Consider the following 14,981-nt stretch of genomic DNA (forward strand, 5'->3'; position numbering starts at 1 on the left):
ACTTGGGGGAGAGGGAAGGTGTTATGGTCGAATTTGGTAAGAAAGTAATAGTAGATAAGCTTAAACAAAGTTGTGTACAAACAATCCCCAAACACTTTTAATTACATAACTTCTCAAAGAAATGTCAGCATTTTGGCTCATTACTGCCTCTTTTCTATAGTATATTCCAAATGGAGAACAATTTGGGACAAACACATTCTACTACTCCTGAAAGTTTCCTCATATTGTAAGATTCAAGTTTCTTTAGAATTTATTTCTTAATCATTTGCCAACTCTAGAGTTCAGTCATACTAAAAAAACTGAATATATGAACCAGCTTTTCTTTCCATCAACTAGAAAGGTCAATGTTAGTTTTCATTAATTCATTAGATGCCACCCAGAACACAATCCTAGTCCGACTGAAGTTACAGCTCTTCTTTGATTTTAGTGCTAGCATTCATGCACTCTTCCTGAGTAAGAAATGTGCAATGTTCTCATAAAGACAGACAAAAAGCAGGTATTTAGTGAGATTTCATAAATTCTAACACAGAACACTAAAAACAGGCTAACACCACACTGTAGTCCTCAGATTATGGTAGCCTTAAAATGGCAACACAAATTCAGCTGACAAACCAAAAAACAATCCTGTTTCATATTTTGGTGTGAAATGCAATGACTTCCCTGGAGTAAGCTCTTATAGAAAGACATTTTAAATCAGCTTCTAAAAGCAATATTGAAACCAATGGATTGTTTTGCTACTATAAATGAAAGTACAGCTGACAGTTCTATTCGTCAACAGAAACTGAGGTGGCCAGACATCATCATTCCCTAACGCTGATCAGGGAATACACAGAAGTAACTGAACAAAACACCTACAATGCTCAGGTACCTCCTTCAATTCAAAGCAAGTTGACAATGATATAAGTTGAAATGAAGTAAGCCAAAAGAGTAAAACTCCAAAGAAAGAACACTGTATGGCTTTAAGAAGAATACCACTTTTGTTTGCTACTGAATAAGGAAAATCAAACATTAGTAAACATTTTAAAAAAATTAATTCAAATGAATGGTGTATCAAACTTAAAATACTGCCTTTTCTCAGGTTTGTTAATTACGCTTATATAAAGATCTTGAGTATGTTTACATTAACACATGTAATGTCTGTCTTTAAAAAGACAGACTCTTAGACACTCAGAGCAAAATCTGTCCTTGCACAAAACAAATTAAAACAGGAAATTTAAGACCAGTACAATCTTTCAATTTTTAAGTGTCACAAGAGTTCCTAATCTGCACCTAGAAGATTTCCAGTCCTTTTTGAAATATGAGCCAGTTGTAAAGAATCCGAGGTCACTTCTGCAGAACTGCTGCACAATTTTACAAAAGTTAGTGCTTCATTCTAATATTAAGTTACTACATTTACTAAATATAAGACATATTCCATTAGTGAACTTCTTCAGAATTATTTGAACACATAAAAACACCGCACAGTGATTTCTTTTACTGTAGAACAGGTTAGACAAAAATTTAAAATAGCCTGAAAAAGGTTAAATACTCCCAGAAGCTATTTCAAGAGAAGAAATGTGTATTACTTTCCTTGCAATATATGTTACATCTACATTTAACATTTAAAGTGTTTTCAGAAGACAGGATGAGCAACCATTTGAAAACAGGAGAAATTAAATCAACTGAAGTGACACAAATCTGAATTAACAGGCTTTCCAGATGGTCTGATTAATAACCAAAACGAACAGAGAAATTGCTTTTGCTGTGTTATTTATTTGACAAACCAGCTTTAGCCCTCTACATTAAGGAGCTCAAATGCATGGTACTCCACTAATAAGGAGGGCCAAGCTAATCAAGAGTTTATGGGTCAGGATCAAAGAGAAGGCCAACAAAGAGGATGTCATGGTTGGAATCCAAACACTTGGAACACCGAGATGTAGCCTTCTTTCCAAAAGTAAAAGAAGCCTCCACCTTGCAGTTGCAGGCCCTGGTGCTGTTCGTACCTGAGCCACACCTGACACCTGCTCAAAGGGCAACACAGCAGAGCACAAGTAACAGAGATTTCCAGAGCGCATTAAAGACCATTTCTCCAAGTTAACTGGATTAGCCAACTCTGAGAGACACTCCACTGGAACTACTACTCATGCATATGCAAGTACATTTATTTCTAAGGTGGGTGAAGGTCAATAGCAGGCTTGGCTGCACAATGAGAAAAGATAGTTCAAGATCCTAGAAGAAACGAGGATGATGACCGAGAATGACGACCCTGGACTTAGAGAGGAGACTGCAGCTTGTTCAGAGATCTGTATGGCAGGATCAGAAAGCTCAGAAGCTTGCAGAAGTAGTTACAGAAAGCTCAGAAAGGGATGGATGGATCTCCAGGTGGTTGAGGGGGAGTTGCGTGAGAAATGCCCAAACTCTACAGATTATTGGAAGGAATATTGAGGTCCACATGAGTAATACCGTATGAGGCCAAGATTAACTAGGTAACGGCATGAGAAATACGAAGTCTGGTTACAGGTGTATGAAGACTGGAAACAACTGGGGAAAAAGTAATTAGGGGCAGGCTTATTTGTTGGAAGGAGACTGGGGTCTAGAAAAGGAAATACAAGGGCAGCGAGAAGGAGGGCCAAGAACCAGCAAAGGGATGACGAGTTGGGCAAAGCCTGTGATGGGCGCTGTCTGGGGGATGTGCTGAGCAGCCCTGCACTTGCTCATGGCAGCCAGAGCAAGACAACGAACCAAACCCTCTGCCCTGACCATGCAGTAAGGGTCAGGCCTACATCTACAGCCAGGGGGACAGGACTGGGGTGACAGTGCAGTGGGTGCTTTCCCTGGTCAGTGAGAGGACAGACAGATGTGGGCAGATGGATCATGTATCCTGGTATTGCCCATTTCAGACCTGACAGCACCTGCAGCTACCTACTGCTTTGTAACACTGATCTGTAAGCAATATTTGCAAAACTAGCTGGGTACTAAGTTGTGTGTATCAGGCATTTTCCAAATAACTTGGCTTCAACCTGTTTTATTTATTCTCTATGTACCAATACAGGGATAAACAGAGAAAAATATGCTGCATTCCTCCTGGAAGACATGACAAAAATCACAGAGGAAATTACCTTTCCTGGCAGCCCTTTTGAGCTGTGACTAACCTGTCCATCCAGCACACTCGCCTGTTAAAGAGACTGCACAATGACTCCAATCAGTCTCCAGCCCTGGAGGCTGATATATATGTTAGCATTTAACAAAATAAAGTGCCTGAGAAGTAAAATATTTCGAATCCTTGCCTCCTATCCAGGAGGCCAGACTAATTATCCCTTTCCACCCTGTTGTTTGTTTACTTTTTCTTATGTTTTCAAAGCTGTCTTTTGCAATGAAAAGACAAATTTATCTTTTATGCAAGCATCGAGGTTCTCCTTCCCCAAACTTAAAGGCTGCCTATGTTAACACAAGGCCTGTTCAAGTCTTCCTCCAACAAATTATTCTTGATAGCAATTTGTAATGAGAGGACACTGGAGAGAATACTAATGTACCATAGCTTAAAGGTGATCAATCTCTAGAATACATATGTGTATATGTGTACAGAAATGCAAACACACAACATATTGTTTTCTGTATATGTCTATATATAATAATTTTATATAATATATAAAAACAAAAAAAAGACTACTGCATTTCTGCACACTTAATCAAGAGAGCTTAGGAGATTCTCAGTGCACCGACATGCCAGGCAAGCAAGCAAGGGAGATGGCGGGCAACAGCCTGACAGCCTGAAATGCAAACCTGACAGGGGCATTAAGCAGCCTGTTTTCTCTGCAGGATTTTTAGAAGAGTAACATCTATCAAGCTAGCAGTAAATCTCCACAGAAAGGCTGAAATACTTTTCAGAGAATACACACAGAAGGTAAAGGGAAGAAAGGATTCTCATTCCAGGTTTTGCCATGAGTTTGTGTGCAGAACGTAAACCAAGGTTGCTTCTGAACGCAGAATTCAAACGTACCAGACTTTGAGGGCCTTTCAGATAAATTAAGCTGACTGATCCACTGTATCAGTGGATATAAACCAAATTGAAAGCCAGAGGAGTGCAGGGTGTATTTAGGTAGACTAGCAGTCTGGAGAGCGGGGAAGAAGAGTGCTAACAAACTGTTCATTTAGAGCAGAATCTCCAAATTATCTCCCAGATTTATTATCTTCTGACTTTTTGATTACGCTTCCATATATTTCAGTCTTGACTAAACCTCTCCTACTCTCTCCAAACAACTGTCTGGTTTCTTCCATTTTAATACAGGAATGACTTACTAGTAACTTTGCGAAGTTGGGATTAGAATTGACTTTGATGAAGGACTAAATCCTGGCACAGAGGCCTGAGAAGAACAGAACTGCAGACTACTCTGTCGACATCAATATCAGATACTAGATGACACACCATTCTGAAATCCAGAAAGAGGCACTGGGATGCTGAAAATTCAGCATTACCACCATCTGTCAGTTGGTTTCTTAACACACTGGTTAAATTTGTGTGGTCATCCCCCTTACTCTTAATCTTCTGCCACTACCCCTTACATTCAGCATAGTTAAGACCTACCATAAGGTTTTAAAGATGCTGACAAATCACACAGGTGAAGGGGCAGGCAATGCATGTAGTGAAATTTTTCAAGTTTTTGCTAGTTCTCCTTTTTAAAAATTTCTCAGTCCATAAAGTAAGAAAGCATCTTTTATAATAGGCTTATGTACCTTAAAAAACATAATCATGTTAATTGCAGCACAGCACAGGAAGACCAGGTGTTCTACAGTCTAGTAATTTGTCACATTTTAGTTCATTATGCCATGTGCTGACAAGTTTGAAGACTTAAGTCTTCTCTGTATGAAATTCCAGAGCCATAAAATTAATTTACCATGCATCTTTGAGCACCTTCCTGCTCCCTTCTGACTACCCTATGTCCCGTGAGATTATTCAAAAACTTCACACCTTAAAACAATCTCAGATGATTGTCATCTGTAAAGTCAACCTGTCAAAATTAATTTCCCTCTCATACAAAATGTAGAATGGTTCACACATATGTACAAACATAGATGTAGTAAAATAGATGCTATTGAGTCCAGTGCAGATGGTTCATCTTTACCAAGCCCACTGAATCTTCTGAAAAGTAATTTATGTCCAAGGAGCAACATCCCAATCACACTCAAAATGAGACTGCAATAGATAATTTTTAGATACTCCAATTTCTTTTTAAATAATACACTTTATAGGTTGGCATTTAGCTATGAGGCTGAAGGGCGAATCTGAAAAAAACCCAAACACACCCACAACCCTATTATTCTCTATCCTTTTACTTCACAAGTCTTGTCTTCTATTGTATATAGCAAATGTACCTTCTGCTGTAAGAGTTATTTCCCTCTGTAGAGATATATTGTTTTTACACATAATTGCTATTTAGAATGTCTTTGAAAATATGCAAAAGCACAGCATAAATATGAATCTATAAACACATTATAAGACTGTCCAATTCCGTGTGTTAAGAGAGTCGAAACAGCTATTGAAAGCTATCATACACTGCAAAACTTCTCAATATACAGTTTTCACTTTCCAAGACAATCATACTTACAGGGCATATTCTGCTAGAGGCAATTTGAAAACATCAAATACTTCCTTATTCTTCATTAAGTAAACTGAACGCAAGTAGGATACAAAACACTGAAAGAGAAATAAAAGTATTTAACAAAAAAAGAAATCATTCAATTACCAACCCATGAAACTAACATTATACTGTTGCTCTAAACACAAAATAGAATTCCACTATTAAGTGGCCTAACATCGATTTCAGGCTGAAATTCTTTTACCCAATACCCATCAGCCAAAATTTATCAGTACTACAGAAGTGTTGCGACTTCAAGTATTCAAATATTTTATTAAATGCACATTAATTGGCTGAATTTCCCAATGGTATGTCATGTTATTTTCACTAGAAAGAAAATATGGCAAATTAGTCAGAACGAAACATCACTGATTCATTTTTTTTTTCTCCCAGCTTTTCTGAATGTTGTTATGCTATTCTGACATCTGAATTATGTGGAAGCAAGAACAGACTGTGTTGCTATCAATCTGAGGTGTCCTGACAATCTTAGCCACTAAAAGTGATTCAACTCAATGTAGCTGCCTTTCACTGTGGCCTAGGATAATTCATACTACCTTGCATTTGCCATCAGTTCATCACATACACACAGTCAATGAATGCAACTCAGCTGACCAACATAAATTCACTATAAAACATTTACTAAGACCAGTCCAAGGTTGAAGTTTCAATTAATCCCAGACTTTCACCAAGAAAACTGGAAGCAATGCATAACAGAATAACTTAATCTTGTGTTGTATTTTCCCTCCATCCTTCCCAAAAGGAAAGATTCTTCTCATGTTTCTTTTACATAGTCTACCTCTACCTATCATCATCAGCATAAATCCTGGAATATTTTAAGTATCAGAAAAGATCCTTGGATTTCCGTTGTTTGTAACCTAATCTCTAACACATGCCAAAACTCCTACCATGAGGCTTAAACCAGCAAACACTAGTAACAATAGCAAATTAAGTTCATAGGGTTATATTCAAGCATACTACAATCACACCCTTGTTCTGCTAGGTACAGGCACCTGTTGGAGAAAATTATTGTATTAATAATTCATGTGGAATTTAAAAAAAAAAAAATCTATTTCTTGTTAACCTGAGATAGAGGAGGAAAAGACCCAACAGTTAGGAGCATTGATCTCTTACGGGGATTCTTTAAATGCTTACAAGAGAAAAAACATTTCCAAAGGTGAAAAGAAAGATGAGACAGTAAATTAAACAATGTCATGAAGTCATACTTTTCCCCTTGGCAAACTGAAATAAAAACTATTAATTGTAAGATATGTAGAGCTAAGAGATATACTTTGCAAGCTGCCCAATGCCTCGTTACAGAAGTAAATTTTCATTTGCTTATTCTTCCAAATGCTAAGTTTTTGGGTAAAGTTTCCTGTCCAGATTATGTCTTTCAATTAATTTTAGCAGTGGAAGGTGCTAGCACAATCCTTTCAGCTGCTACCAAGAATGAGATGTGGAATAACACACTTGTTTGCTCACATTAAATTATTAATCATTTTACGAAGATAACTAGAACCTTTAGGAAAAGGCTTCAAATTTGACAGATCTCAATCTATTGCTGTCTAGCAAGCAATGACAAAAAATAGGTGATAGAGCCTCTTCTTTCTCTGTAGTGACAGATGGAAAAAAGCAGGTTAAACAAGAAGTATCTTTTCTGTGAATCTGAGAGTTGCAGATCTGAAGATCTACATGAGTCACTACATGCCACAGTAGAAATCTCATTCTGCCTTTTGGATAGCCATCCACTTACTTTACTAGTATTTCTTTGGTACACATGGTCTAGAAATTAATAAGTGATAGATAAGGGGCAGAAAGAACACACCTTTTGCACATGTATCAAGCCCTACAATAACTAAGAATGAACCACCAAACAAATGCCCCGTTGTCGTGGTTTAACCTCAGTTGGCAACTGAGCACCACACAGCCGCTCGCTCACTCCCCCCACACCTCGGTGGGATGGGGGAGAGAATTGGAAGAGCACAAGTGAGAAAAACTCGTGGGTTGAGATAAAAACAGTTTAATAATTGAAATAAAATAATAATAATAATAATAATATGATAATAATAATAATAATACACAAAGCAAGTGATGCACAGCACAATTGCTCACCACCCGCCGACCAATGCCCAGCCAGTCCCCGAGCAGCGGCTCCCCCGGCCAGCTTTCCCCAGTTTATGTACTGAGCATGACGTCACATGGTATGGAATGTCCCTTTGGCCAGTTTGGCTGTGCCCCCTCCCAGCTTCTTGTGCACCTCCAGCCTTCTCAGCTGGTAGAGCATGGGAAACTAAAAAGTCCTTGACTAGTGTAAGCATTACCTAGCAACAACTAAAACATCAGTGCTTTATCAACTTTGTTCTCATCCTAAATCCAAAACACAGCACTGTACCAGCTACTAGGAAGGAAATTAACTCTATCCCTGCCGAAACCAGGACACCCGTGTTCTAACTCACGTTTATCAGCTATCAACAGGGTTCAGCCCGCTGAGACTCGACACAATTTTTCTAGTTTGTCATGGACTGTATGCAGAATAGTATTGCTCTATGTTCACAGAAATGGGCATCTAATTAAGGTAAGAGGCTTCAAAGATCATTCAATAGTAATATAATAATGATTAAAGTCTTCACCTGACCTCATTCTCTATTATTTTAGGCATTGTGAACACTTCCAGCAAAAGATATTCCCTACTCCAAAAGGTTACACCCAAACTAGAAAAGTTAGATGCAGCATAAAAGAGTTGTTCTACTTTACAAGAAAAGAAATGAAGTACAGAAAGAGCAAATGACTTCCTTGATTTTGATTTGATTTTAGTACCTTCACTTCAACCTCCTTCTAAAATATTGTCATCTCTCTTGGATTTTATTCAATTCTCCTAAGACTTGGTCACTCTGCGCACACACACACTGGACAGCTGAGGGAGAACAAGTTTAGTCAGTGTGAACTTTTTTCCTCCTCTTCTATCAATTGCTGTTGTCCACTGCTATTTTTGCTGCTTTGATATCACTTTTAAGGGTTTTTTAAAATAACTGAACATTACAAAAATATTATTATATGAATTAATTTATACCATTATGGAAAATGTTAATGTTGGGCATCAGAAACATATTATAGCTCTATTGCAATAGTAGCTAAAGGCCCCCAAAACCACCTGAGACTACTGTACAAATACTAAAATACATAAGGCAACAAGTACTATGCTCTACTAATTAGCTACATTTAAATGTTGATTTATTGATGTATTTGTTGGATAATTGTTTTACATATTAAAACACACACAATTCAATGCATGTGCTGTTTTGACAGAATTCAAAGTAACAGAGCATGACTGGAATCTCAGGCTGTAACCCCCTGCACGTCCCTCTGGGTGCGATGAAGAATTTAATGGACAGACATCACTTCAGTGTCCCAGTACCCCCTACAAAGTAACATTAAAAAAGAATGTGTTTTTCTTGCTAGTTTGAAACTGTTTTTCAGAACTGAATGAATTGACATATTAAATATTAACATTACAAGAAATGCCAAAAGGCAGCATCAGTCCACAAGAGGAACTGCAAAGGTTTCAAAGGACCCCCAATCTGATTCACCCTCTCTCTTCCCAAGCAACAGCAGAGGAACAAATGAAGCTATCAAATGAACCATGAAGTTTGTTGAAGCAATTAGTAATCAAGAATTTTCTTGGTTCTTTTTTCCTTTTTTTTTTTCTTAAACAAAGTAAAAGCATCTTGAAGTAAACCAACAAGTTTAGAGGACGCAATCACTTAGACCTCACGCCTTCAACACAGTAAACTACATCCTACTTGAACTTCTGTGCATAGCTATGCTGTTTCACTGCTATCTGATGCATTCAGGTAGGGAATTAATTTCTTACAAATGTCAGGAATTTGGCAGCTTGCAACAGACAGGTTAGACAGCACAAGGCCATGCCTTTGAGAAATCCAGCATTCCAGATAAGGATCCAAGGTCAGGATTTCATTTGCATTTTTATTGTTTTATTCACATTGATAGGTAAGACTACTGGGGCACATTTGCATACTATGTCTGAACAGTCATACTTAAATCTTATTAAGGAGGGACACTTCTATGATAAACCGCTTGTCCATACTTCAAGATTTTCAAAAACTGAATGTATATACAGTTTGTCTGCAAGACGACACTGCACTGCTACACATAAATGAAAAATTGCAACAAAAATGGCTTGAAAGGGTAATTAAATTGCAATTAAAAAAATGCAAAATTAATTTTTTATCTGTAACATTGACAGACAGTCCATGTTTGATTTTATTCTTGCACTATTTTGAAACTTTATCATTATTTTCTTTCACCCAATTCAGGATGATCTCTCTCTGCCTTTTAAGAGATCTTAAAAAGCCAAAGCCAGAAACAGAGAGGTTTGTTAGTATTTTCATTCCAAGTAAGATGACACTGGCTTCCTCCTACTCTCATCCTCCCCCAACCAGCTGCTCTGTCACTTCTGATACAATTTGTTGTAACTGCAACTTCCTGAGCTGTTGCAGATGATCGTAGTATGTCACCAGTACATGTGGCCTGTGCAATGTCAGGATGAAGCTTATGCTGACATTGCACATGCTACAAGTAATACTTTGTGCACTACAAAAACCTGGGATACCTGAACACCAAAAATAGTTTTAAAAGTAGTCCCTTGAACATTGCCTTAGACATTTTATTCACAAAGCTCCCACTGACTTCCTCAGGCACTTTGATTTACGACTCCTTGTTTAGGAAAGTAAGAATGACATTCCTCTGATCCAGTGTCTTTACTGCAGGCATCCAAGCTAGGTCACGTCACGCAGGCTACCTTTGCAGTGCAAAGAAACCACCATTCATCCATCCCAAAGGGTTTTTAAAGTATCCATGTCAGGACGCATCCTAAAGCACCTATTCCTCTCTGTCAGCTATAAATGAAAGCTCAGGCAGATTAGCTCACATAGGACATCTAAAGTGAGGTGAGATGAACCTCACCTTAAGAGTTTTAAATATTGCAACTTGCCTCATTTTACATCCAAGTTCAGCAGAAAGGCTACAACTCTTAGCCTATCTTTAAGCATTCATGATCCCCTTTCCATTTTACCCTATCACTCAGGTTTACCAGAATACCTTCAGGTGTCATAAATGCCCATGCTAGCTCAGACAAATAAAAAGTTATTTACACTAATCCAGAATTTCTGCAATCTTTTCCTTGGGTAGAACTTGCGTTTCTCAGGCTTTGGCATTTATGGATTTCTGATCATTTGGCCTTTGGTAGTGCTCTTTAAATTTGACCTATACGTAGAACAAAAAAGAAAATCTTTCAGGTCACTTTTTCTTCTAATCATCTTGTTTCCCTGCATCTTACTCAACTTGAACTCCTGATTTTGCATAGTTTGGAAGACACTTGGTACAACTACAGAATTCATAGCTCATGGTATCCACACTGTTTAAAAACAAACCAACCAACCTCAGAAAACTAACACGTTGCAGTGCTTCAATAACACAAGTAGTAAGCTCTATCCCAAAAAGTTCACAACCTAAAGATAGTATAAAACCAGGGAAAGGTCAGCCAACGTGTCTAGTGATGGCAAGAAGAGCCAGCATGATGCCCAGAAATGTTTCACAGGCCATCTTCCATGGGAAGTATCTTTTACAACTAGCTCATTCTAGTCCAGGAACCTACCTAGTTATTTTAAGTTTTCCTACTTTCCCCCAAACCTGCTAAAATCTTGGTGAAATTCACATACTGTTCATGGAGTCTCCCAACATTAATCAGCATAGCAAAGAAATCCCATTCATAGTCCCAATTCACACACTTCTCCATCTTACCTGGAAGAGCTATTCTAGCTATTTTGCTTCTCATTTAAATCCAAATGTAAGTTAAAATGCTTTGTTCAATGCATTGGATTTTACCACTGAGAAAGGACAAACTGTCATATATATTCAGGAGATACAACAATAAAAATTGATTAAGAAAGTGAGCATGTGAGGCCTACATGGTTTCATATTTTTAACTTTTTAAGCACAAGGAATGAGATCTGCTACTTTTCAGTAACCTTGTTTGATTATTTCAAAATGTTCTATAACAGCTCCCCAGGAAAAGTCCTCTCAGGAGGAACTACCAATTTACCTATCCACTTCAATCAGAAGGGTACACAGTCCTATTCTCCATCATGCTACCAAGGATACATGATGAAAAAAAGATAGATTTATACCGATATAACAGCTTTATGCTTTACAGAATCGCAGAATAGCTGACGTTGAAAGGAACCTCCAGAGATCAGCTAGTCCAAATCCCTGCTGAAAGCAAGGTCAGCTAGAGCAGGCTGCTCAGGAATGCACCCACTTTTTAATATCCAACAACGGAGACCGCACAGCATCTCTGTGCAACCTGTTCTAGTGTTCAACCACCCTCACAATAAAAGGTTTTTTCTTGGGTTAAATTGGAGGGTTTTGTATATAAATTTGTGCCCATTGCCTCCTCTCCTGTCACTGAGCACCAGTCAGAAAACTCTGGCTCCGTCTAATTTATACTTCTCTCCTAATACAGGAGATACTCCAAGTGCTCAATCATTTTTGCGGTTCTTCATTGGTCTTGCCTCCAGTATGTCCATGTCTGTCTTGTACTGGAAGCCCAGAATCAAGCTTTGCGCTCCAGATGTGTCTCACCAGGGCTGAGTAGAGGGGAAGGGAAGGATCCTGCCAGCAACACTGTGCCTAATGCCGCCCAGACTGTGGTTGGCCTTGTTTGCTGCAAAGGCACATTGTTGGCTCATGTTCAGCCTGCTGTCCACTAGGACAACCTGTTGCCCCAGGTCCCTTTCTGCAAAGTTGCTTTCCAGACATTTGGTCCCAGCCTGTACTGGTGTATGGGGTTACTCCTCCCCAGGTACAGGATGCAAACAGCTGGGGAAGACCCAAACAAAACAGTAAAAACCCTCAAACAGCTGAGAAGCAGTGACTACTAAATAAAAAATTCCTTTCCTACTCAAGATTCTAAAATAAATATGTCCCCACCTATGCCTTAACTTTGGCACAACAGCAGTAGGTCAGATGGCTCTTCAGGCATTAGGGTCGTGAGCCTGTGTTGAGAATCAACTCACACAGGCTATACAGGCATACTTACCACCAACTGCTAATAACACGATTGTTTCTGCTGATGCCATGTTTTAAAGCTTAAAAATCAGAACAATTTAGCAGTTCCAGACACTGCTGCTAAGGCACATATGAGCAGGTCAGTTATTCCAACAGCAGTTCTATTCAACTAGCATGCCTCGAGAACTATAGTGCAGCAGATTACTTACCCTTTGAGCTTTGTCTTTTAACTCCTGATCTTGAGCTAAGAAAGCTTGCATCCTCTTTTGAATGTCTGTAAGTTTTTCAGGATTAATTCTAATTAAAAAAAAAAGTTAGCTTTAATTATTAGAACATGCAAAAATAAGCACCTATTAAGTTCTCAAGAGTATCTTCACTACTTCTGCATTGCTTTCATATGCATAAAGCTATTACCACTCTAAACGAGCTTAGAATGGAACCGTATTAAGGATGAAGCATACACTCCTCAAACGAATAAAACAGAAAAGACAAATGGGAGCTCAGACTTTTTATCCAGAGACAGTTTTTAATGAATGTGATGAAACTTCTTCCAAAGCAAAGCCAAAAATCAGCAGTAAAGAACTTCTTGAACTTAAAAAAATACTGAGAAAAAAATACAGAAGCAGCATAATGAATTATAGTACTACTTTATACTGAGATAGCAGTCTTCATAAGGAAATTCTCAGCGTTTCTGAAAGCTTAAATAAGATCCATTGTCCTGGGAATACTGAAATTTAAGTACTTCTTTCTTAGAGCCAGATGAGCAAAAATAAAGGACATTGAGATTAAACAGATTTAAGAGCTTCTCAAAATACTGATGAGGTGAATAAAGAACAGTGACTGTACTATAGAAAATGCCATTAAACCTAGTAGGAAGTTATGCAAGTCCTCTCCCAGACTCTGGATTTTTACACTTATTCCAGTGATACCTATACTATTCCAGGTTTATTTGCCCAGATCTTTTCTAATCTACTTCTGGTTTTGATCTGCTACTGCCACCCAAGTGTATCATACAACCTACCAAACACAGTAGGAGGGTACCCCTCAAGTAGAGGTCAAAAGAGATGCACAACTACCAGATTTCTTACTCTGGTTCATGCTGCAGTGTGCCATGTCATCCCATACAGTACAACAAAACATAGCCTTTGCTGCAGGAAGTCAAGGAAAAAAAAAAAAAGAATCAAAATCATGCTTCTTCACAAAGCATTAAGTCAGTCTAGAAAACATGACTGATTAAAAAACATTTTATAGCCATTTTTTTGTAATGTAAGCCATTATGATCATCTATTATTCTCACTAAATATGAATGCAGCAATTAAGCAAAGGGTTGGAGGGTATTACCAAAGAATACCTTAATTTATAAAGACATCAAGCTTTATTCCCTCACCATTTCAATTTCTTATCTCTGTCAGATACAGCCAGTGGAAGACTGTAGTGCACCCAAGAGCTGTTTAGCTACAGTTCTAGTGAAAGATCAAAAATCTGAGTTCCGGTTTCAAGCCACCATATAATTTGCTCTGAAAGTGTAAAGACATAAGAGAGAAAAGAAGAGGCATGAAAAATTCAGTGGGGGACAAGCTGACCAACAAGTCTTTGAAATGCAATGCAGGACGGAATGCACACAAGATACCAAAGATAGAAAAAGTAAATAGAGAGAAGGCTCTTCTCAATTTTATTCTATAAAACAAGATTGAGAAGGTGACAATGAAAATATCTATGATCCTAACAAAGGAAAAACGGTAGGATAGCAAAATAAAAGCAGTGGCTTGCTTAATACCAAATTGTATTAGAAGGTACAAACACAAAGTATACTACTACACTGCAGAGGAAATACAGGAGGAAGAGTAAAAAGGCTAGCTAGATGAAATCAACATGTTTACAGAGACCTGAAACTCAAGAAGAAAGCTTAAAGTAGAACTGAAGACAAGTATAAAACCAGCACAAATTCACTGGGATAAAATAATACAAGCACAAAATGAGATACAAAAAGTAAAGAAGGGATAGCATGAATAACAAAAAAAAAAAAAAAAAATTTAACATGAACACCAGTAGTAAGACAGCCCAGCAGTGTTGTATTGCTGTTAAGTTATGGGAAAGCTATTAAGAGACAACCTCAAGGCACTTAAATTAGCCAGTGTCTTTTTTCCCTTGTCTTCACTCAAGGTGGCAGCTGCAGTCAGACAGCTAACAACAGCTACAGCATAGTCCAAGCTCACACCAGAATCACAAATCACAGGGTAACAGGTACTTAGATAAATCAGCAAAAGAAATTTGCTCCATAGC

At 38.1% G+C, this 14,981-nt stretch overlaps 1 protein-coding gene across 2 annotated transcripts in view; it reads right to left on the minus strand.

Annotated features, from left to right (window-relative positions):
- Positions 1-14,981, minus strand: part of DDX10 (DEAD-box helicase 10) — a 209,406-nt gene that overhangs the window by 153,737 nt on the left and 40,688 nt on the right. For both annotated transcript variants that reach the window (XM_076328171.1, XM_076328172.1), the window contains 2 exons: positions 12,908-12,995; positions 5,586-5,674 (listed from right to left, as the gene is read on the minus strand). In XM_076328171.1, the coding sequence (XP_076184286.1) occupies positions 5,586-5,674; positions 12,908-12,995 (177 nt within the window). The remainder of the gene's footprint in view (positions 1-5,585; positions 5,675-12,907; positions 12,996-14,981) is intronic.

This window comes from Aptenodytes patagonicus, chromosome 1, assembly GCF_965638725.1.
Source record: "Aptenodytes patagonicus chromosome 1, bAptPat1.pri.cur, whole genome shotgun sequence".
NCBI lineage: Eukaryota > Metazoa > Chordata > Aves > Sphenisciformes > Spheniscidae > Aptenodytes > Aptenodytes patagonicus.